At 42.2% G+C, this 22,953-nt stretch overlaps 3 protein-coding genes across 6 annotated transcripts; 1 reads left to right on the top strand and 2 right to left on the bottom strand.

Moving 5' to 3' along the window:
- Positions 1–2,018: 2,018 nt before the first annotated feature.
- On the bottom strand, positions 2,019–4,035 carry LOC108887121 (sodium channel subunit beta-2). 2 transcript variants are annotated; one of them, XM_051067166.1, is made up of 4 exons: positions 3,734–4,035; positions 3,526–3,641; positions 3,083–3,409; positions 2,019–2,713 (listed from the first exon to the last, which is right to left on the bottom strand). In XM_051067166.1, the coding sequence occupies exons 2-4, from the start codon at positions 3,533–3,535 to the stop codon at positions 2,625–2,627; spliced, it is 426 nt and encodes a 141-aa protein (XP_050923123.1). In that variant the 5' UTR covers positions 3,536–3,641; positions 3,734–4,035; the 3' UTR covers positions 2,019–2,624. The 2 variants fall into 2 exon arrangements, with proteins under 2 accessions (XP_050923123.1, XP_018537828.1); XM_018682312.2 differs by having other exon boundaries at positions 3,526–3,543; positions 3,734–4,033.
- Positions 4,036–5,977: 1,942 nt separating this feature from the next.
- LOC108887120 (uncharacterized) lies at positions 5,978–15,143 on the top strand. 3 transcript variants are annotated; one of them, XM_018682310.2, is made up of 8 exons: positions 5,990–7,781; positions 8,293–8,328; positions 8,941–9,099; positions 9,194–9,295; positions 11,518–11,619; positions 12,623–12,715; positions 13,305–13,391; positions 14,707–15,143. In XM_018682310.2, exons 1-8 carry the CDS (start codon positions 7,751–7,753, stop codon positions 14,748–14,750), a joined length of 654 nt encoding a protein of 217 aa, XP_018537826.1. In that variant the 5' UTR covers positions 5,990–7,750; the 3' UTR covers positions 14,751–15,143. The 3 variants fall into 3 exon arrangements, with proteins under 3 accessions (XP_050923121.1, XP_050923122.1, XP_018537826.1); XM_051067164.1 differs by lacking the exon at positions 12,623–12,715 and having other exon boundaries at positions 5,978–7,781; XM_051067165.1 differs by lacking the exon at positions 11,518–11,619 and having other exon boundaries at positions 5,983–7,781.
- A 653-nt stretch (positions 15,144–15,796) lies between these two features.
- On the bottom strand, positions 15,797–22,600 carry LOC108887116 (matrix remodeling-associated protein 8). The gene is made up of 6 exons (XM_018682306.2): positions 22,142–22,600; positions 21,031–21,372; positions 18,191–20,934; positions 17,366–17,716; positions 16,869–17,225; positions 15,797–16,500 (listed from the first exon to the last, which is right to left on the bottom strand). The coding sequence occupies exons 3-6, from the start codon at positions 18,261–18,263 to the stop codon at positions 16,319–16,321; spliced, it is 963 nt and encodes a 320-aa protein (XP_018537822.1). The 5' UTR covers positions 18,264–20,934; positions 21,031–21,372; positions 22,142–22,600; the 3' UTR covers positions 15,797–16,318.
- Between the last annotated feature and the right edge of the window lie 353 nt (positions 22,601–22,953).

The following is a 22,953-nucleotide window of genomic DNA, read 5'->3' as shown; positions in this document are numbered from 1 at the left end:
TACCTTCTCACCACCTGCGATAACAAACCTTACCTGTGTGACGAGGCCAGTACTGGAGCGACGTCGGTTTGCTGTTGGTGTCGTAGAAGCATCATTTTGATCTTGATCCTAATAAAGAAAGAAAAACCAGTCTTTATACAAAGCCGTTACAGACGTGTTGCTGGACGAACCTGCAGTCATGTCAGATACACATCTCCCTGAACTAAACATCAGACTCACTTTGAAGTCCTGAACACTGACCTGTAGACCAGAGGGACCAGTGGGCTCCATGCTCTGGTGGTCCAGGTCCTGTTCCATGAAATCTGAGTCCTGGTTCTCCTCAATTGTCCTGGTGTTGTTGTGGTCCTGGTCGAAGTAATCTGGGTCCTGGTCCTCCTCCTTAATCCTGGTCTTGTAGTGGTCCTGAACAAAAAAATCAGAGACCTGGTTCTCCCCAATTGTCCCAGTCTTGTGGTGGTCCTGGTCCATAAAATCTGAGTCCTGGTTCTCCTCCTTAATACCCCTCTTGTAGTGGTCCTGGCCCATGAAGTCCGTGTTCTGGTTCTCCTCCTTAATCCCAGTCCTGTACTGGTCCTGGTCAATTAAAACCAGTCCCTGGTCCTTCTCTATCAACCTGGACTCATAGTGGTCCTGGTCAAAGTAATGCGGGTCCTGGTTCTCCTCCTTAATCCTGGTCTTGTAGTGGTCCTGATCCATGAAATCCAGGTCCTGGTTCTCCTCCTTAATCCTGGTCTTGTAGTGGTCCTGATCCATGAAATCCGGATCCTGGTTCTCCTCCTTAATGCTGGTCTTGTAGTGGTCCTGATCCATGAAGTCCGGGTCCTGGTTCTCCTCCTTAATCTTCTTGTTGTGGCTCCTGTCACTGAGGAGGAATCTGTAACTGAACTTTTGGAGGGAAAAGAGCCGAGAGACAAAAACTGTTTGGCAGCTTGAAGTGAGACGTCGGCTCTGAGCCGTTAACATTCAGCACGAGTTAGTTTCTGGTGAATAAAAGCTGCAGCTTCTTAAGAACAAAGTGCAGCTCCTGTCTGTTGCTTCCAAACTCTTGGTAAAGTGGAAGAATTTAACCCTGAGATCAACATCAGCTTCAGCCGTGGAGGGAGGGGGAGGGTTTCCCAGCACTCAACACTCTTCTTGTAGAGGTCCTGATGAATAAAATCTGGGTCCTAGTTCTACTCCACTAAGATCATGAAGAGGTCCAGGTCAGTGAAGTCTGCGTAAAGGTTCTCCTCCTTTGTCCTGGTCCAGCTTGTGGTCCCGGTTCGTATCCTTGTTGCTGTGCCTCGTGGTCACTAGAAGCTTGTCTGAGATGAACTGAGGCTTCACTATTGTTCTCCCCCCGCTGCCAGCTCCACCCTCCCCCACCTCCCTCCAACACAGCCTTTATTCAGACAAATCAAATGTCAGATCATTTGTCTGGTCTGAGACCCCCTAAGACCAGGGTTAGACTGGTGGTGGTTTCACATCATCTGACTCCAGCATAAACTCTGAGCTCTTATTTTGAAGGAACCTTCCTCTGGGATTTTCTGCTGGAGATTTGTGAATGATTGAGTGAATTTCACAGACCAAACACCTGCAGAGATTTGGTTTATTAAACAACATCATCCTGGAAACTGAGCCCAGATCAGTTCATCCCTGCTGCAGCTTCACACCGTGACTGCTGTTCTCCCTGGACTCATTTACAGGGTTTAGACCCCCAGCAGTTGCCTCTGCTCTCCCTCCCTCTGGCTCATTCTCCTCTCTAAAGATCAGTGATCCCTCAGAGTTTCTCTGCCCTACACAAGTTAGATGTTAGCTCTGAGTCATAAAAGTGCAGCACAAGTTCCAGTTTCCTGACAGGATCTGTGTGTCTGTCCTTTGAATTCCACTGCTCAGAGAGGAGAGTGGGGAGGTTTGGTGATTAATGACTCAGCTGTAATTTACAAAGAACAAAATCTTTGTACACAAAACAAAAAGTGACACACAGAGTAAACACGGATGCAGAGTTGTGAGTTACAAAAACCATCAAAATCCTGTGATTCTTTTCATCTGAAGCTCTTTATTTTCTGCATCAAGAAATTCTTTAACAGATGGATTGATACTGAAAAAGTGAATTTATCTTTGTCATCATGTGTGTCCTCTGACCAGATGCTGCCACCTGCTGGCTGATTAACAGAACTGCTACTTATCACACACCAGAAACTCTAATAAGACCTTATAACATTATTCTCTTTTTTCTATTTGATTTATTTTTTATAAAATAAATGAATGTATTAATTAACTGTATCAGTAACAGAAAATTGAGCAGGAATGTTTCTCTGCCTCAATTAGAGGAAAGTATCTGCTGCAGGAAAACAGTCAATATACTGGTGTTCACAGTGGAGAGAAACTGTTCGCAAGTGACCAGTGTGGGAAATCTTTCACTCAGTCAGAGGGCCTAGTCTAGGCTAGTATTTGGATATTCTGATACATGAAAGTATCTGAAATGTGAACAAAGTTTTCTGTTTAAGTGAATCTAGATTCAAAACTGCAGGTGAACAGAGTGTGGTGACACGTTTTGATTGGACCTCATAATGTAAAAAGTCTTTCCCACAGTCATCTGATGTAGCAGGAGGAGGCTGGCATGAAATCTGCCTTGTGAGTCCTTAACGTCTTCTGAAGCACCGAACAGCAGCAGCAACAATAACAGCAACAACAACCACAGCAACTGCCAGAACAACGACGCGTCCGATACCTGCAGAGTAGAAGCAGGTGTGAGGTATCAGTGTCAGGTAGGTGATGACTGAAGAACAGAACAGAATCCATTTCCTCTTCAAACTCCTGTCAGACATTATCTACTGCACTTTGATCACATCACTCATACCAGCTGTTTTCTACAAAGTCTCATCAACAACATCTTTAGAAAACACCAACATCTGATCTGTGATCAGCCTTCACTCTCACATCAACAACCAGGAAGCTGCTGCTCCAAAACTCACCTGAGTCTGGACTCTACCAACTCACCTGAGTCTGGATTCTACCAACTCACCTGAGTCTGGACTCTACCAACTCACCTGAGTCTGGACTCTACCAACTCACCTGAGTCTGGACTCTACCAACTCACCTGATTCAACTGTCAGGCTGATGGTGCTGATGAGCTCAGGACGGCTTCCTGTTTTTCTAACATAACACTCGTATCTTCCAGTGTCTTTGATGGTGACGTTCTTCAGAATCACAGAGGCGTCTCCGTACTTCATCTCTCGATCTCTCAGCTCCACTCGACCACGAAAAGATAGATGCTGGTCTTTGACATGTAACTGGTTCTCTCTGAAGTACAACACATAACGCTCTGACTCCAGATCAGGTCTGCTCCACTTTAACTCTGAAATGGCAGCGTCTCTGGGACCCTGACAGTGAAGAGTGACGTCTTCTCCAGGCTTCACTTTTAGCTCTTGACGGTTTTAATCACAAAGAAAGTCCAGAGAGAAACAGGAAGTAAAAGTTAGTGATCCGGTTCTTTAGGAAATTCATTTATTTTCAGGAAATATTCAGACAGCTCTCACTTACCACAGAGCATCCCATGACCTGAAATAACAGAGATGATGATGTTACAAAGACTTGGAGACACATCTCAGTACAGGAAATAAGTAATAACTCAGGTCCAGTGTGTAACATTTAGGGACCTATTGGCAGAAATGGAGCAATGAGTGAAACACACACTTCACCTCAGCTCCCTCATCAAACCACCAGCAGCCTGTCCTCTCTCAGAGCTTACCTGCAGAGTTCAGACATGTCTGGAAACAAACGGAGAGAAACACAGATGAGATCAGTTTTGCAGCAGACATCCTCTTCCTCTTTTTCTGCTCCGGTTTAATCGCCCTCAGCTTCCTGAACAAACAGCAAAGGCCTGGAGATGCAGGAGAAATCTAACAAGTGGATCTTGACTTTACTGCTGATCAAACTTTTCCTCTTCCTCAAACTCTGTGTGATGCCCTGAGCCGGATAACTGTTGGCTTCCCTCTGGTTCTCTGAGCTACTCCCAACCTACATGAAGAGGGAGGAGTCACGTGGTTTACCAGGAAACTCCACCCACAGGAAACTCAGCTCGTGAAGTGTAAAAACACGCAACAGCAGCAGCAGCAGAGGAACCAGCAGCTGCACCCTGTGTCAGTTACACCATCACTCCATTCTCCTGCCTCCTCCACCTGTCCTCCTCTCCTGACCTCTCCAACTACTCAGAACAAGACCTGCGTCCGTTGCACAGTTCCTGCACTTTATTCGTCGCGGCTCAGGGTTGGTTTGATCCGTTCACTGAGTGTATTTACCGCTCGGACCGGTGGAAAGGCGGAGGTCGGGGAGGCTGAAGCTCCGCCGCTCTCCCTCCTCTCCACAGCTCTCTGCACGGAGCAGTGTATCACACAGGCTGTGGTCGAGGCCAATCTCCGGTGAGGATCTACACGGAGGAAACGCGGAGGAAAAGACGCCGGCGTCGGTCACCGTGAGAAAGTTCAGGAAACTGAAACATGAACATGTGGACTTTAACGTGTGTCTGAACTGAATCTGAGCACATTCAGTGCGTGTTCGAGCGCGTGCTTGTATGTGTGTTAAAGCGGAAGTTAAGTGCGTGAGGTCGGAGGACCGCATGGAAGACCGGAGAGGACCGAGGAGGATTTCAGCCGTCTGGTTTCTCCCGGACTGAGTCTCCAGCTGTGAGTTTGACTCCTGCGGCCTGACGCTGTTTGACGGGTCCTGAGGCTGCTAATGTAGAGGTGTGTGTAGAGGAACGTTTGTCAGAGAGATGTTTATGTTTGAGAAGGATTGAATCTGTGGGATTTGAGTTTAGTCTCAGTCTGTTTATAAGGTCCTCCTTTATAAGGTAAAGACCTCCAGTGTCCTCTGCTGTGTTGAAGGTTGATGTATGAGTCCAGCAGACTGTTGTCAGCTGACACACATGGGGTGAGACCACACCGAGGGTTTAGAGTCACTCGGACCACAACACAACCGACCACAGATGAGACTGTAGATGTGAACGCTGGTCTCTGATGGTGAGCGTACGACCACCAACCACCAGTGTGTGTGTGTGTGTGTGTGTGTGTGTGCTCTGCTGCGTCCTCACCTGTTTCTAACAGTGTGTGTTTTTCTCAGTAACTGTGTCTGAGGTTTTTCTGGTTTTGATCAGAGCTGCTGCCTGATGCAGACTGACTGCTGCAGAGTTATTTGTCATGTGACGAAGCTTGATTCTGTTTTATTGTCACTGTCAGAAAAAAAATGAAATTGTCGAAACACACTGAGTGTCCAGTTTATTAGGAACACCTGCTGTCCTGTAATAAACCCTTCATCAGGGTTATAAGCGGGGCATGTTGATGTTCTGGAGTCGACATCTGTCCATCTATATTTTACAGACTTATAACACCTGGAGGAGCTTTTTGTTGTCAACCCTCCCAACTACAAACTTAAGGCTAGTGAAAATACAGAGTGGCTTGTAACAGCTACGGTGTCTGTCGAGCACCAACGTTCATGTCGGCTTCATCCATCGACCTGGAGCCAAACCAGCTGCTTCTCAGAAAGAGACAGAAAACCTCAGAGAGAAGAGACCAGAGCTCACTGACTGATCTACAGACTAATGTTTCAGTCACTGTGTCTCCACCAGAGTCAGGAACTCAGACCACTTAGATAACAGATCTGAGGCTGGACTGTACAGACTCAGAATAGAGAAAATGCTGCAGCACAGCACTGAGCACAGGTGAACCATGGTACCTGCAGTTCAGGTGAACAAAGAAAATGAAAACATCTCCCTCGCCGTCAGCACGTTGGCAGCTTGGTCCCTTTGTAAAGAATGTCCCCAGACTCAGAGGCATTTAAATATTCATCGACCAACTCAACCCTTATATATATATATATATATATATATATATATATATATATATATATATATATATTAAAAAAGACTTATTGTCCAAAAGATAATCAACAAGTATTTTAATAACTGATCAAACTGTTTGACTCTTTCACAATTTTCTGACTTTTCTGTTTTTTTCTGTTCTTGTCACAGAAAAGTTAGGATCTTCTTTTATTCACATTTTATTGACTAAACAATAAATAAGATCATTTAATAAAATAATCAGCAGATTAATTGATAATGAAAATAATCATTCCTTGCGGCACTATGAGGATATTCAATACAGTATATGTTGATATTTCTCTACAACCACCAGTGACTGATGTGTTTTAATCTGTTGTGTGTCGCTGTCTGCCCTAAGTCATTTCTGATGACACCTTTCCCTGCATTTCCTGCTTGTGTGAGAGTTAGATGTTAATGTCTGTAAGGTCAAAATTAAGCTACAGCAGCTCCTGAGCAACATCTTAGATCTAGGAAATAGCCACATGCTGACGTGGTCTAACAACGACCAAAACACTCATCTTCTCTGCTTTTATATGTTACCAGACTAACTGCTGGAGGGTGTAGAACAACCTTTAAAAACAGGGTTTCAGGCTCATTCGAATACTGTGTGACTAAGTTTAGCTTTGACCAGTGACTGACTGACATGTCAACAGTTGTTACTGCAAACCAGTGGACTCAACTTGACCTGACATGACTCTTGAGCTCTTGAGAAGTTTGGGTGCTGTGGTGCCTCGGCCTATCTGGGTCTGGACCTTGGGTGTTGTGCACCCTTCAGTCCACAGTGCAGTATGCTAAGATGGTAGAAGTATTTAAATCAAAATTCCTGTTTTTAAAGTTTTATTTTCTTCAAACCCACTGGTTCTTTTCATCTTTGTGTGAGAGGAGAGAAAGATTCATCAGGAAGGAAGTGTCAGACATTATCTACTGCACTTTGATCACATCACTCATACCAGCTGTTTTCTACAAAGTCTCATCAACAACATCTTTAGAGAAATGAATTGAGTTCTTGAACTTTGGCCAAATGTGTTTTGTGAGGTCACTGTGACCTCTGACCTCTGACCACCAAAATCTAATCAGTTCATCCCTGAGTCCAAATGTTTGTATGAAATTTGAAGAAATTCCTTCAAGGTGTTACTGAGATATCACATTCAGGTACAATTACTTCTTTACATCATCACATATTCCTTTTAAATGAGGCCCACTGAAACACTGACACCTGCACAGACTGTTGCATTATGGGTTGTTTGTAGCCTTGTTGCGAGGCTGGTGAGTTTCAGGTTTACAGGAAGTTTGGAGCAGGTCCTCCATGGCGTCTGCTGTTTCTGTAGTAGCCCAGAATGGACAAATTTAGCATTTTCAAGCTTGTATGTGGAAGCCAAAGAAAAAAGAGGCCAGGAGAGAGTACATGTCAGTTATTACCTACAGTTTTATAGACTAACAACTAAATACAGCATCTAAACATAGATATACGAACAAACCTCTTCACTTGTCAGACTAGTTGATGTCATTTTGTCCCCTGAAGGCCGCTGTAGTCTCTGTGACACTCTTTCAAAGGGAGGGCTGAGGGGATGGGTTTTCAATTGGTTGCAATCTGCGTTTTCACCACTAGATGTCACTAAATCCCCACACTGGTCTATTAAAGTTTTTTAAAGTGATAAATAGAATTTGAAAATCAGTGCAGATGATTGATTTTAGCACAGGAGGAAAGTCTTTATATCTCTTGGTGCCAGTTAAAGTGCAGGATTGTTTCATAAACCCGTAGATGTTCAGTAGAGAGTAACAAACATGTCTAACTAACACCTACATGCCCCAACCTGCTGGTGATAAAACCACAGAGCAAACAGAGGTGGGTTTCACTTGATTGTTAATCTCATATGATTAAATGACAGAATGAAGTTCACATCTCTTCAGTGGCTGCTCTGTAAGTATCCACTTTATTCATTTATAACATGAATCGATCATGATCATTTGAAGTTCTGCTGATTTCCAGTGCAGGTTGATCAGAGTCAGTGCAGCGTCTACAAACATTCAGCAAACGTTTGATTTCTAAAGCCTGGTCGACTGTAGAGGAGTCGTACGACGTGTTTTAGTTGTGACAGACCTGCGGTCATCAGATTTGATCATGTTACTCTCATGTAGAACATGTTTCTGATCTTCAGATCTAATGTAACCTCAGTGATTTTCCTGTGGCCTCAGCAGTTTGAGTCACTTCACCAGTTTTCAGTTTCTTTAACTGTTGTTAAAACTCTAAGAGATGCTGGTGCTGCAGTTGTTGATGGGTGTATCTTGTTGAGAGTTTGTTGACCTCGTCCATCTGAAGGTACTGAGAGGATTCTGTCTGTACTACACCAGAGTTCTCTGAGTTCTCTCTGCTTTAACTGTTCTGCTCTGGTTGCATGTGAAACTCAGACCTTGGTGTTATTTCCTCTCAGGGCTGACCACAGCGCTCTGCTGCAGACACACTCAAGGTTGGTGAACCTGTTATAGACTGAACCTGTTAACACTGACCTTTTAACGTACACTGACTGCTCTGAATTTGTGCTGAAAAAATGAACAAACAAATCTTGTGCAAAGTCCTGAGTTCAGTATGAACCTGCTCTACATTGATATCTACTGCATGATTCATGGTCACAGGCTGTAGTCTGTGCTGCTGATGAATTATAGTTGTGTCCACTTCATACACACACACACACACACACACACATATATATATATGTATAGTGAGTGTCGACCAAGTAATAGAGACAACTTACTCACCTCCCTGAATCTCTACAACTGAGGTAAAGAGTTCAAATTTAGCTCCAACCACAACAGAAACAATTCTACATTGAATTTTAAACATTGAAGATTGTAGCTGTTGGTTCATTGAGTTTTACTTTGTAACTTTATTTTAACTTTTTTTTTTTTTTTAATTTACACTGAAGTTTACTGGAGTCTGGAGAGGGAGCAACCACGTTTCTGACTTTACCGAGGGTTAAATAACTCCCATTTATTAGTTTAATCTTAGAACTTTGTGCTCAGTATATTGAGTGAATGTTTCCGATAAATTGATGTAACTGATTTATCTTTTTTCATTTTAGAGAAACCTCCCACCACAGCTGGACCTACACCCACCTCTCCTCCTGGTTCCTCCTCCTCTCTTCTCCCTGTGTTGGTGTCTTTTTCTTCTCTCTGTGGTCTGGTTGTTCTGGTGTTACTGGTTCTACTGGTGAAACTCTGTGTTCAGAGGAAACATAAATGTGAGACACTGACTCAGGTATTATTATTATTATTACATATCAAGTATGAGTTTTATATTGTAAATTATATTGTTGTTTTATTGTTTTTTTCCAGCTGATAAAGAGGAAGCCAGAGAAGATGACATCACTGATGACATCACATACAGTGACATCAAAATATTAAGTCACCAGCAGCAGCCAATCAGACGGAGCAGAGGTAGTGATTCTGTTTTTGTTTGAATCTGTTTCTGTTGTGTGTGGTCTTATATTAATATATTTATGAGAACCTGTTTCAGTTTTATACTTTGCAGTGAGCACATTCCTGCATTGTGACATTTTGGCTGCTCCCCATGACTTTTTAAAGGTTCTGATGTGGTTTAAAGTTAGCATTAGAATCAGGTCTTGGTTAGGACAAGGTAAGGGTTCAGGGTAGATTTTGGTTAAGCTTGGGTCAGGATCCAGAGAACTCATTACGTCACTGACGGTCCTCGTAAGTGTAGACAGACAAACTGTGCTTCTGTCTCTAGTTTGGGTTTTGAGAGAATTCATCTTCAAAGTTGAGGACATATTGTTCAGTTAATGATACTGAGGAATGTGAGGACATCTTCACTAGGGATGAACCGATTATCGGCGCATTTTGACGCATATCGGCATCGGCCGTTTTTTTTTAATCCCACGGCCGATAAGAGATCAATTTAACACGCGGTTATTTTGGCGCTGATGCAGCCTCTCTGTCTGCAGTCACTACGCTGTCTCCAGCATTGTCCCGCCCACAGCTCCATCTGATTGGTTACACACAGAGCGGGCAACAGCCAATCAGAGTGAAAGCTGTGCATGCACAGTGCTCACACACACTGAACAACTCTGCTTTTTGCACCACAATCTGGTGCTGCTCAGTTGGGACTAATTGATTTGAGACTCACATTTCTGAGCAAATTTTATTTAACTTTGTTTTATTTACTTTATAAAAGTTCAAGAAGCTATTTATTTATTTAATTAAAATTTCACTTTACCACCAACTTTATAAGAGATGCTGCTGACCCTGGGAGCTCCCTGCACTTTTTGTTTTTGTTTGAACTTAAAACAAAGATAAGTGAAAGATAAAATAACATTTCAGTTATACTGAAATTTTGGAAAACTTTATTTACTGTAGAAAACTTTAGGGAGCTATTTATTTGTTTAAGTTTTCATTTAACTTTATAAGACATGCTGCTGAGCCTGGGAGCTCCCTGCACTTTCTGTTAGAGTTTTAAAACAAACATGTCGATTGTCTAAGATAAAAAAAACCTTTAACATGTTGCAAATCTGAAAAGCTGTTTAATAAACATATTCTTAAAGGCATTTAAACAAAGTGTCAAAATTTTGATGCCAATATTTTCACTTTTACTGCAAATGAATATCAGCTCCAAATATCAGTTATCGGCTTCCTTGACTACTAATAATCGGTATCGGCCCTGAAAAAAACATGTATCGGCCTATTGCTAATTTTAACCAAGCAGGGGCAGATTAGAGTGAGAATTATAGAGGCAATGTGGCATAAAGGACACTATGGACAATGAGGACATTCTGTTTAAAGAGGACACTGTGGATTATTAGGAAAATCCAGAATGTTTGGGACTAGAGGATGGATGATTTTAGTGAGGTACAAAATATGTGTTGTTTAACAGGAAAGAGGAAATATTACTTGTTTGATATTGAGTTTTACTGTGGCATCAGATTTTACATCTATATGTTAAACAATGTACATTAACATGTTCATTAACAATACACAACATTTAAATTTGGTTTGTTTGATGGTATATTTTTTCAAAACAGCAACTTCATCAGATTGAATCCTCTTCAGTCCATGAGGTTTCAGACTGTACTGTAGTGTGCTGTGTTGAAGACAGTGTGTGCTGTGGTTGGTTGGTTGGACTGTGTGTTTGTACCCTGCAGTGAATCAGTCAACAGAAGCTAACAGCTCTGTGGTCGTCCAGTTTCCTGTTTCTGCTCAACCTGCACATGTTTCACTGCAGAGATATTATTAGACTAAAGACAGAGAAAAACAGACCTCAACATTTTACTCCCTGTGCATCTTTATATTAAGACTGATTAACATTTGGATTTCACTTTATTAAAGGTCAAAATTTTGTAGTCAGTGTGAAACCTTGACATGTTCATCATTCATCTACAACTTGTTTTGTTATTATTCACTTTTCCAATTGAAATAAATCCCCCTCACCTGTATCAGGAGTTTTTATTTTACAGCGGACTTAAGACTTAAAAAATGTAAGACACCTCTGACCTTAACCAAAGCTTTGATATTTTGCTGCTGATTGTAGTAGGAGTGCAAATAATCTGAATATTATACAATGGTCACTACAGTATCAGTAACAGTACTAACAGTACTGGTATGAGTTGTAGTAGCTGCAGTAATGTACCTTGTATTTTCTCTTCCAGAGAGTGATCCAGCTGCAGTCTACTCAGCAGGGAGAACAGAAGACGTCACTTATGGACAAATAGTCATCAAAGACAAAAAGTCAAAGACGAGAAAGACGAGAGGTACAGCTGCTCTTCTTTGTCTCCATCATGGTCCAACACTAGAACAAGAGTCTACAGCCATGAGACTGTGAGGCTGTGCTCTGAGCTAAATGCTAACACCAACATGCTAACAGGCTCACTGTTTTAAAAGGTTCAGTAATTTCCTGGAACAGCTGTTTTCTGTAGTTTAAATCAGACAAACAGGAGGAAACAGTGCAGCTGTTGGGGACTATTTTCAGTGGTGGATTAATACACATCTGGGGCAACAGTGTGTGTGTGTGTGTGTGTAGGGGGTGGGGGGTGGGGGGGTTGAGTCAAAGTAAACTACAGTGTGTGTTGATGGTGTTGAAGGAACATGTCAGCTAGTGTAATAGTTTTATAGATTTTAACTTCAATTCCAACCAGTTTCCTTTGATTAAAATTAGTTTATTATACATTTTATATTGTGAATTATGTTGTTGAGTGAGGTTAGCTTACGGATGATAAAGGTTGAGGTAAACAGAAAACACATCATGTCAGTGACAGTCCTCACAAAAGTATAAATCTTTTTCTAAACAGCATTTTTATGAAGGATGTGGTGGTCTGTGGAAACTGATGAAATCATGCATTATGAGGACACTTTTAAATATTGTTTGAGGACATTTTGCAAAGTGAGGACATTTGTATAAAATAAAGATGTTTTCAGAAAGTCTGGATATTTTTGGATTGTGAAATGAACATTAGGACATTTTTACTCATTTGATGTTGATTTTTTAAACAGATTTATCAACAGTGTATATTCACATATTAACATTGCATTTACATTAGTTTGACTTGTTTTGTGGTCATTAAGTTTTTTTATTCACATAAATCCTCTGTGTTAGGTGTATGTATTTTCAGCACAGTTAAGCAAAAAAATGTCAAAACATAAATTGTACTTAGTTTATCAATTTTCCATTACGTTGTATTCATGTACTAATGATGTCTGCAGTACTGGTATGAGTTGTAGTAGCTGCAGTAATGTACCTTGTATTGTCTCTTCCAGAGAGTGATCCAGCTGCAGTCTACTCAGCAGGGAGAACAGAAGACGTCACTTATGGACAAATAGTCATCAAAGACAAAAAGTCAAAGACGAGAGGTACAGCTGCTCTTCTTTGTCTCCATCATGGTCCAACACTAGAACAAGAGTCTACAGCCATGAGACTGTGAGGCTGTGCTCTGAGCTAAATGCTAACACCAACATGCTAACATGCTCACTGTTTTAAAGTCTGTGTTCTACATCTCAAACTTATTAATCTGATAGTTTTTTTAAACCCTGCCTGTAAAACCACAGCAGCAGCTTCCTCCTGTTGATTCCAGTCTGAACTGTGATCTGAAACTGATGAGGTTTCTCACTACAGCCTGCTCTGCTGTGTCTGATGATATTGTGTATTAGTGTGATGTTGTGTTTGCCTGTTTTGTGCCTTGTGGTAAAATGTTTGAAATAGGAGAGAGCAGCTCTGCTGTCGTCCAGCTTCCTGTTTCTCATGAATACCCTTCAGTTATATTTGGTCTTTGGTCACTCACAGCAGAGGTGTTAAGAAGAAAAAAGTGTAGATATGTGCAGGCATTTATAAAGGTCTTACTTAAACTCTTTGATACAAATATTTGCAGTGCTAACAGCAGCAGTGTTGCACTGGTATCAGTTGTAGTAGCTGCAGTAATGTGATGTGTGTTTTGTTTTTCAGAGAGTGATCCAGCTGCAGTCTACTCAGCAGGGAGAAAGGACGGTGTCAGTTATGGACAAAAAGCCAAAAGAACAAAAAAGACCAGAGGTAAAGCTGCTCTCTAGCCATGCTAACAGTTTCCATCTGCTTCCAGTCTTTATGCTAAGCTAAGCTAACCACACCCTGACTGCAGCTTTGTGCTGTACCACTCTCTCTCTAAATGTCCTCTAATGTTTTACCAGACATAATGTTAGGAGCCATTTCTCTCATCTGTTCCCATTAGATTTTTTCACATTTTGCTTTTATCAGTGCAGCAACTTTTCCACCTCAGCTAAGCATAAAAATATTTTTTTAATGTGCAAATTGAGAATATTGTAAAACAGGTGGATTTAAACACACCTGTTGTTGGGCTGTATTTGTTAAGTCTTTAGAGTTGTGTAGAAGTGTTGGGGAAAGTGCTCGTGGACTGGTCAACCTGGGTGCAAGTAATTAAAAAAGGGACCTTTGGTTGTTCTCCCATCAGGGTATCACACTCCTCAACCTCCCTGGAAAAGCATCCGTCAAGGTGAAAAAAAGGAGGCTCTGATGGGAGTCCTGCTGATGCTTCTGATTGATTAGTTGACTAATTGTCTCAGCTCTGTGGGGTCCATCAGGGTTGTGTCTTGGAACTAATTCTGTTTATGATTTTCATGGACAGAATCTCAAGGTGCAGCTAAAACGTGGAGACTGATCTGGTCGTCTCAGGATCAACACTCTGCTTGTTGCAGCTGATGTGGTTCTGATGGTTTCATTACTGTGACCCCCACTCAGGGAACACATCAAGACTGTATCTCTGATCTCAGAGATACACAATCTGGGCCAGGTCTATTCCAGTCTGGGTCAGTTAGCTGATGAAATCCTATAGTGTGTGATATGTAAAGACTTAAGATCGGTGCAGTTTGTCCAGTCTTTGTATGTCTCACCTCTTGTTCAGGTTTTTTCAGACGTGTGAAGCTGCAGGGATAAATCAGCTCATCAGTCTCTGCCAAAAACATAAGGGGTTATATATCCCATCAGGCCTGGGAACTCCTCTGGGTCTCAGAATAAGAGCTGGGTGATGTGGGTCAGAAAAAGGACATCTGAGCTATTCTGTGTAGCCTGCCACTGTGAACACTATGGACAATATACAATACACAGAGTTGTATTAGGTGATGAAATATATGTGCAAAAGCTCTGTATACAGACAGTGGGTAAATGTCTGTGAGTGTGTAGTGGGCAGTGTGTACATGTGTGCATGTGCAGGTGGTTGGTGGTGGCAGAGTGAAACTTCCTGTCTGGTGAGTAGGGTGAGGGTGGAGGCAGGGTCCTGCAGCTCAGATCTCTGTACTGCAAAGTCTTTCTACAGTGTTGTCTCTAATTATCTGAACTGTGTGTTTTTATTTAGCGTGTCCACCAGAACCAGAGGTGGTCTACTCTTCACTGAGGTAGACCTTCACTCCTTCACACCGGTCCACCCACTGACGTCCTCCTGCTGACTGTAACTGCTCACCACAGCCTCTCACACCAGACTACACTCGTTTTGTATGTTGTGTGTCTTGTTCTCACTAAATTAACCTCATGCAGCTACAGAGACAAACAACAAGTCCACATAGTTCTCAGTGTTTCAGAAGGTTACAAACAGCACTAACATGTTACTTGTTATCGTCCTTTCATTTCTATGTTCCTGTTTACCAGAATCTGATGATAGCTGCCATTAGTTTACTGGTTAATGAAGTCATGAACTTTACTGTTATTTCTAATCTCTGTGTTTTTGGAGCCTGCTCTTGTTCCTGCAGCAGGGATCTGGTTTCTCTGCAGGATCAATAAACTTTAGTCTCATTAGTTGTTGTTGTCGTGTGGTTCTGTGGGTTTCATGAAGCTGTGAGATGGAAAATGTGACTGGTTCTGTTTTGGGTTGTGGCTAACACCGATCCACACCTCTGTTCAGTGCAGAAACAACAAACACCACAACCGCAGACTATAAACAGCAGCAACACTGTTCAGAGGTGAGAAACTGTGAAGAGAACGAGCCTCAGAGTGTCTGTGTGATTCAAGAGTTTCAGTCTTTAATCAGTGAACTATTGATTAGATTGACTCTATAAAGTCTCTGCTCTGTCAGTTTAGACTCTGTTTAAACATCAGACGTCACAGAATCATCTCGTCCTGTTCTGAAACAAACAGCTGTTGTTTTAAGTGGAGCTCAGTAACCACAGGTGGTGTCAGTGGTTTTATATGCTTTTTATATGTAAACAGCTCGGACATGTCCTAAATTACTGATAATTCAAACTCAGAACTCTTCTCTCTCTCTTTTCTGTGGTCACCAGTATGTGTGTGTACCTATACATATATGCATACCGGTAAATGCAGCTCAGACTGTCACATGACCTCCTTCTACGTCACCTGCAGTGATGGAGCGCAGACGGTTTACACTGCCACCTGCTGGACAGTGTAAGAACTGTTTTCCTCTGAAACAAAGGAGCTCAGTGAACAGGAAGTGTTTGTTTGACTCTTTAATCATATTGATGGAAGCTAATATTAGTTTGGGTGTTCTGTGATGACAGATGAACTAATGATCTGATCAGAGAGTGCAGGTTATTTCAGTAACCATCAGTGCGTTGCTGCTGTTTACCACTGTAGCTCAGCTTCTAATGATGGGACACAGTCCAGGATCTGTTCTCCAGAAAAACTGGAGATGGATGGTTAATGCAGTGGTTGCATGCAGCCAGCAGGTGGCAGCACAGCAGCTTCAGGTTGATGAGCTTCACTCTGCAGGACTCAGCTGTAAATCCATTAATACATTTATATATAAAAGATCCTCATTCAGTTTTTTTGCGTTGTTATAGTGATGTGTAAATCCTTCATCAAAGCTTATTTTATTTCCATCTGTAAACTGAGTGTATGAGTAAAACTGTTTCACCATCATCAGTGATAAACCTGCTGAATCATGGTCCAGATTCTTTCTCAGAGACACTTCAGACCTGATGATGGGCAGATGATTTATCAGGATGAGGCTGGTATTAATTCTGCTCTGTGAACCCTCTGTGTCTTCTAAAGGTCATATAAACAACAATAACAACGACAATCAAACCAACAACTGACAGACCAACTATCAGTCCAACAAGTTCTGTTTGTCCTCTTTCCTCCTCCTTAATTCCTCCATCCTTGTTCCCTCCATCCTCCATGTCGTCATCTGTGTGGCCTGCAGAGTAGAACCAGGTGTGAAGTATCAGTGTGATAACTGAAGAACAGAACTATCTATTGTGATATACAGTATCATATCGGTGTCACCTGTCTGCCGTTCTTTACTTTCCAATTCAGCAAATACAAGAAAACAATAAAGCAACAGAGGTTAGCTGTAGAGTCTGATCTGTGATGACAAGCCTCCTGCTGCTCCTACAACCCTGCTTAACACTCGCTGTTATATTTAGAAACAGCTTCCCACCCTGAGTTTGGTTCTGCTCAAGGTTTCTGCCTCTTAAAGGAAGTTTTTCCTCTCCACTTTTTGGTTTCAAAATAAACAGGCCTAAATGTAAATGGACCCAGGAAGCTGTTGCACTTCGAACTCACCTGGTGGACGAACAGTCAGGTTGATGATGTTGATGGGCTCGGTCCTCAGATAAGCTCTCTTCCTGCGGTTTGTTTCTCTCTGGTCGACTCGACACTCGTATCTTCCTGTGTCATTACTCGTCACATTTTTCAGAATCAAAGATGCGTCGCCATTCTCCATCTTACTTTCCTCCAGCTTCACTCGGTTCTTAAAAAATGGATGCTGGTATTGTGCAATAGACCAGCTAAGCTGCTGATAGAGGACATGTTGTGGCTCCAGATCAGGTCTGGTCCACTCTGCAACTAAGATAGGGATGTTGCTAAGAGCTCGACATGGCAGAGTGACATTGTCTCCAGAAACAGCTGTGATGTTGTGAACTGAAGGAGAGAGAGAAAACACAGATCAGAGGTTAAAGGTCAAAGTGTAACTCCTCCCTTCAAAATCAGCAAATCAGAGAGAGGGACTGTCAGAAGAACCTGCTGCAGAGACAAGGGGACACTGAACTCCACAAACTCACTTATTTCCACCTTCAGGTAGATGACGCTGATCGCTGCAGTGTCCAAATAAGATCTCTCCCAGTAGTTTGTTTTCCTCTGGACTCGACACTTGTATATTCCACTGTCGTCTCTCGTCACATCCTTCAGAAACAAGGAAAGGTCACCATCCTTCATCTGACTGTCCCTCAGCTCCACCCGATTCTGAAAAGATGGATGCTGTTTTTCTGGATCAGGCCGCTCGTCCCAGTACAAAAGAACATAATCTGTCTCCAGATCAGTTCTGGTCCACTCCACAGCTTTGATGTTGGTGTTTCTGGGAGCTCGACATGGCAGAGTGACAGTCTGTCCAGGAACAGTTCTGATGAGCTGAACTGAAGGAGAGAGAGAAAACACAGATCAGAGGTTAAAGGTCAAAGTGTAACTCCTCACTTCAACATCACCTCAGGCAGCTCCTACTTTACACGAGTGCACCAACACAATAGTTTGAATTTCCAGATAAAGAGCTGTTTACAGAACAGTTTAGTTCAGTCTGGCTGAGTAAACTGTGAACATCAGTTCAGAACATTCTGACATACTGAAGGGGAACACTCTTAAATAAAGTAAACAGAGTTGAATATTTCTGTTGAACAGCTGGTAAAAGACAAACACTGTGAGATCAGACGTTGTTGTCTTGTCACAGGAAGTGCCTATAGTGTTGCAGCTGTTACCAGCTGTTCACCAGGACCATCGAACCAAGTCAAGTCGAACTCAAATGCACCTTTTTAATCTGTTGCATGTGATATCAACACTAACCAATGACCCCTCCAAAGACTGGAAGAGAATATGTGAATAGATGCACAACTCACATTCAGAGGCAGAGATCAGGAGACAGGCTGAAAGTGAAGTCCACCAGAGTAATGCAGATGTTACAGCAGCCATTTTCAGTCTCGACTGGTCCCGTTATTCCAGATGTTAGATGATTAGAAATCTCCAGGAGCAGTGGTATTTACCGAAAACCTATATTTAATGTCTAAAACTTTGAGCGTGCAGATGAAAGTTATGCTTGTATGAAGCTGAGAGAACAGCCCCGTCTGTGACAGAGGGAGGGGTTTCCTCTGAGCTGCTGGTTTAAAGGCGGATCATATATCATGATAACTACAGGGTGAAATCCAAATACTACTACTAATGATAAGAATTCTTTGTGCCAGAATACAGATGATTTACACATCTGTTAACTTCACCTGAAAATGTACATTATGAAGGATGTATTTTATAGTACTGTGCGATGCAGTGCAGTGATAACAGGCAGCCAGCAGGTGGCAGCTTCAGCCATCAACAGAGGACGGTTATATCTTCACAGTCTGACCTTTGACCTCTGACCTGAGCTTTAAAGAGTCCCAGAGTTTGAGTGATTAGTGATCAGAGGTGATCAATAAGTGATGTGAGGGAATAAGTGATGAAAGCTTTCCTCCTGAACTGTCTCTGTGTGCTTTGACTGCTCAGTAAAGATGGAGGCTGCTGCTCTCGCTCTGTTGGTTCATGTCAAACCTCACTTCCTGCTTTTCACTCTCTGTACTCACTGTTTTACATTCACATCTAAACTACACTGGAACATCCAGAGAAAGAACCTGAGTCACACAACTGTTTCACTTTGTTTCCTGTGACTCATTCAAAAACAATTAGTGATTGAACCTGTTTTTCTGCTAACCTGCCGTCAGCTGCTCACACATCTGATCTGGCTGACTGAAATGATTCTCTGTTCACAGTCACACCTGTTGTTAACTCAGTCCAGTGAGCTTCACATGTGATGAACTCAGCAGCAGATTTGTCTGATAATATCTGGATCATGTGATCATAGTGTCAAACAAAAACTGATTAATACATGTAACATTTTATTAAGAGTTTGACAGTGAACATTAAAATATATATCTGAACAAGAATATAACACAACAAGAGCTTCATGTTAAACATCTTTAGAAAGTGATATAAATTTATATACAATACAATCAACTTTAAGTGTTGTGTGAATGAACAGTTAAAAAATCATCAAACAGGTTTATGAGCTTCATTCTGCACGACTCAGCTGTAAATCCATTAATACATTTGTGTAAAAGTCCTTCATTCAGTTTTTTGGTGCATTAACCTGTGAATCCTTCATCAAACCTTATTTTATCTCACAGTGATACGTTCAGGTGTACTGAGCTGAATCTGCAGAGTTCAGTGGATGAATGTATGTGAGATGTGGATCCTCACACTGTAAGTTTCCTACATTATCGGTATCAGCTCACATCAATCATCTATAATACTGTCTTCAATGACGAGTAAAACTCCACTCAGTAAACACTTCAACTGTTATAATGAGGCTTATATTAAAACTGTAAGTTGTCAGTAATAAATCAGTTAAAGACCCTTTAAGGGAAAAAGAATCTGTCTGATGAAAACAAATAACACTCTGTAAAAATCTGAATTTCCTTCATTTCATTTATGACACGTCTCACTCTGACTTTACAAAGGGTTTTGTGCTTTTGGTTTCAACAAATAAAACTATTACTATCATTACTATCAGGCTGTATGTGTATGTTTATATGTATATGTACGGGAAGACTCTCAACAATAACTTAAATCTAGTGAACTTCATTCATATGTGGAAGACGTCTCTGACCACACCTGTAAGGTCCGGTAGAGTCCTGCACCAGGTCTAAACAGGTCCACATGTTGTCATGGGAACTAAATCTATTAAATCTATGTATATAAATATATTTCATCTTTGTGTAACAGCAGAGAATTGAGACATTACACACCCGGGGCCACAGTCAGGAGAGGAAAACCAAGCAAATGTTTGGTCCCCACAAAGGTTAAAGGGGCCCTGATGGCCCCTCATACTGGCACATTTTGACTGCTATGAACCCCTTTAAACCTCAAATAAAGGTATGACACAGTGCACTGCCACTGCCCCAGAAACCCTGCAAATGAGACCCCATGGTGTTTCCTACAGGCTCTACCTGTGATTACCTGCTCAGGTAGATAAAATCACCTGTCGCCAGCTCAGGTAGATCTTACATTAGAACACCTTATTTCACTAATTCACTAGCCTGTTTGAGTTGTGTGCACTGCAGCGGAAGCTTCTCTGTGCACAGCTGCACAGCCAAGCTTCACCAAGAGCCTACATGTGAGGCGTTTAGGGAATATCAGTAAACTGCGCTGTCTACTGCGATCTATTGCGAGTGTTTCAGGGGACATCTGTAAATTTTAGTTTGTGAAAATAACCATTTTTATCAGGATGTTGAAGGAGGGGGTGTTGGAGGGGAGAGGGGCGTTTGGGGTGGGGTTGACATTGTCGAGGAGGGGGGTGTAGAAAGGGGGGTTACTGCTGGGGTGGCATTTGACACTGTAAAAACCTGCGGCTGGTTCTGCCCTCTATTCTGCTCAGTGCGTCCTCTATATATTCTAAAGATGACCACAGAAACAACGATACAAACGCAAAGCACAGCAACAGACAGAATTACGTCCAGGCCGACATTTCCACCGTCTTTCCCTCCACCGTCGTTCCCTTCATTGTCGTTCCCTCCATTCCTGTTTTCTCTGTCCTCACCATCTCCAAGTGTGTGACCTGCAGAGTAGAAGCAGGTGTGAGGTATCAGTGTCAGGTAGGTGATGACTGAAGAACAGAAACAAACTCCCCTGAATCTGGACTCTACCAACTCACCTGGTTCAACCTTCAGGTTGATGGTGCTGATGAGCTCAGGTTTGCCTCCTGTTTTGCTGTTTATTATTTCACACTCGTATCTTCCAGTGTCGTTGACGATGACGTTCTTCAGAGTCACAGAAAAGTCTCCGTCCTTCATGTGTGGATCTCTTAGCTTCACTCGACCATGAAAAGATGGATGCTGGATGTCTTCATATAAGTGGTTGTCTCTGAAGAAGTAGACATAACCCTCTGACTCCAGATCAGGTCTGCTCCACTTTAACAGTCTGATGTCAGCATCTCTGGGACCCTGACACTGAAGGAGGACATCAGCTCCAGGCTTCACTTCCATCTCCTGAAGGTCTGACAAACATCAGAAACAGAAAACAGAAACCAAAAGAAAAGTTCCTCATAATTGCCTTTAACTCATGAAGCCCCAAAGAGAAGAAAAAATTGTTAAATATACACACACACACATATATATATATAACTTCCATAATGTATAATTTTCCTAAGAGGAGAAATGTGTCTGGGCTCTCATGGGTTTATGCTGCTGACCCATAGCGACAGTAACTGCACCATCACATGGGTCAGCGTCAACTTCCCATCATCTTGAACCGACAGTAAATGTTATCTTAACTTCAGTAAAACAGAAACTGGTCCAAAATTAAAGTGACTTTTGTTTCTGGAATGGGAAACAAACAAACAAACAAACTCTGTTCCTGATAAGTTACGTTAAGTTAGTTTTATATAAATGTTTGACATTCACTCCAGAATCAACAGGTTCAAACAGTGTTGACTTATTCATGGAAAAAACAGACGTGTCCTAATTGTCCAGTGCAGTGTTACAGTTCAGCATTGATTTGGACTTGGTCAAATAACATGGAAGCTATTGAAACTGTAACATATATCAATTACACATCAGAGACCAAGTCAGTATCTTTTTATAGTGTAATAATGCAGACCAGTCAGCAGGAGAAACTAACACTGGTCATTTTATTGAAATGGTCATTTTAAAAGTGAAACCCTGGTGATAAAGGGCCTGAGCTCAGAGGTCTAACTGTCCTCTGTCAGGCCACGCTGGGTGAAACTAACTAACTCACACTGATGTATCTGCTCACACACAGCTTACCTCCAGAGTCCAGACACGTCAGGAAACAGGTGGCGAGACACACAGATAACGTCAGTTTTAAAGCACGCATCTTCTACTGTTTAACGTCCGTCAACTTCCTGGACAAACTCACTGATGAAGCCCATGAGATGCAGTAAAAAGCTGTGATGGACTTAACTGTAACTAACTAACAGTGTATTTCTCTCTGTCACTGAACGCCACACCCGAAATGTACTTGTCCGGGCTGAAAGCAGAGGGAGGAGCGGTGTCATTTACAAAACACCAACACAGGAAACTATAGAGTGAGAAAATGCAGCATCATTTCAATGAAGCAGTTTCTGTAGATCCAAAATGGCTGCAACATGTGACCCCTCCACCACTGAGGAGGAGGAGGGTGAGCAGTGCTGGGATGAAGGACTCTGGGGGTCACAAGAAAATCTCTGGACAGCTCTGCTTTATTTCACCCTGGTATTTTTTTGACTCCATGGGTGGAGCCAGCTGTCTGAGACCATGGACCCGTGCGAAACAGTGACTATCAGGTCACGAGCCACCTCCTGGTTTCTAACCTGATCTAATTTTAGCTTTTCTCACAACATCAACAGGAAAAAAACTAGAGTTCATGTTACAAACTGATCCAACAGGAACGTACACCTGCATGTACGGCTTTTATGTCGCTCGGTGTTGCAGGAAAAGCCGGTTCAACTTTGTTTCTACACATCTAGCCTGTGTGTTGGCTGTGCTGTCAGACAGGTGCATCACGAGAAAGAGACGTCAGTCTGCAGATTAAATCAGCAAGGCCTGCGTCCACAGACTGACTGGGAAACACAGAATTT

The sequence above is a fragment of the Lates calcarifer genome, unplaced genomic scaffold, assembly GCF_001640805.2.
Source record: "Lates calcarifer isolate ASB-BC8 unplaced genomic scaffold, TLL_Latcal_v3 _unitig_1206_quiver_1486, whole genome shotgun sequence".
Taxonomy (NCBI): domain Eukaryota; kingdom Metazoa; phylum Chordata; class Actinopteri; family Centropomidae; genus Lates; species Lates calcarifer.
The sequence above is the reverse complement of the archived record's forward strand: the minus strand, read 5'-3'. Positions and strand labels throughout refer to the sequence as shown.

What these genes read in the sequence shown, in the direction of transcription:
- LOC108887121 (XM_018682312.2), bottom strand. Translation starts at nt 3,803, where the DNA reads ATGTCTGCTGCAAAACTGATCTCATCTGTGTTTCTCTCCGTTTGTTTC. An exon ending in CAGCCTGACAGTTGAATCAG is followed by an intron (nt 2,714 to 3,082) that starts GTGAGTTGGTAG and finishes TCTACTCTGCAG; the next exon opens with GTATCGGACGCGTCGTTGTT.
- LOC108887116 (XM_018682306.2), bottom strand. Translation starts at nt 18,263, where the DNA reads ATGGCTGCTGTAACATCTGCATTACTCTGGTGGACTTCACTTTCAGCC. An exon ending in CCTGATCTCTGCCTCTGAAT is followed by an intron (nt 17,717 to 18,190) that starts GTGAGTTGTGCA and finishes TCTCTCCTTCAG; the next exon opens with TTCAGCTCATCAGAACTGTT. An exon ending in CCTGACTGTTCGTCCACCAG is followed by an intron (nt 16,501 to 16,868) that starts GTGAGTTCGAAG and finishes TCTACTCTGCAG; the next exon opens with GCCACACAGATGACGACATG.
- LOC108887120 (XM_018682310.2), top strand. Translation starts at nt 7,751, where the DNA reads ATGAAGTTCACATCTCTTCAGTGGCTGCTCT. An exon ending in AAAGACGAGAAAGACGAGAG is followed by an intron (nt 11,620 to 12,622) that starts GTACAGCTGCTC and finishes TGTCTCTTCCAG; the next exon opens with AGAGTGATCCAGCTGCAGTC. An exon ending in AAGAACAAAAAAGACCAGAG is followed by an intron (nt 13,392 to 14,706) that starts GTAAAGCTGCTC and finishes GTTTTTATTTAG; the next exon opens with CGTGTCCACCAGAACCAGAG.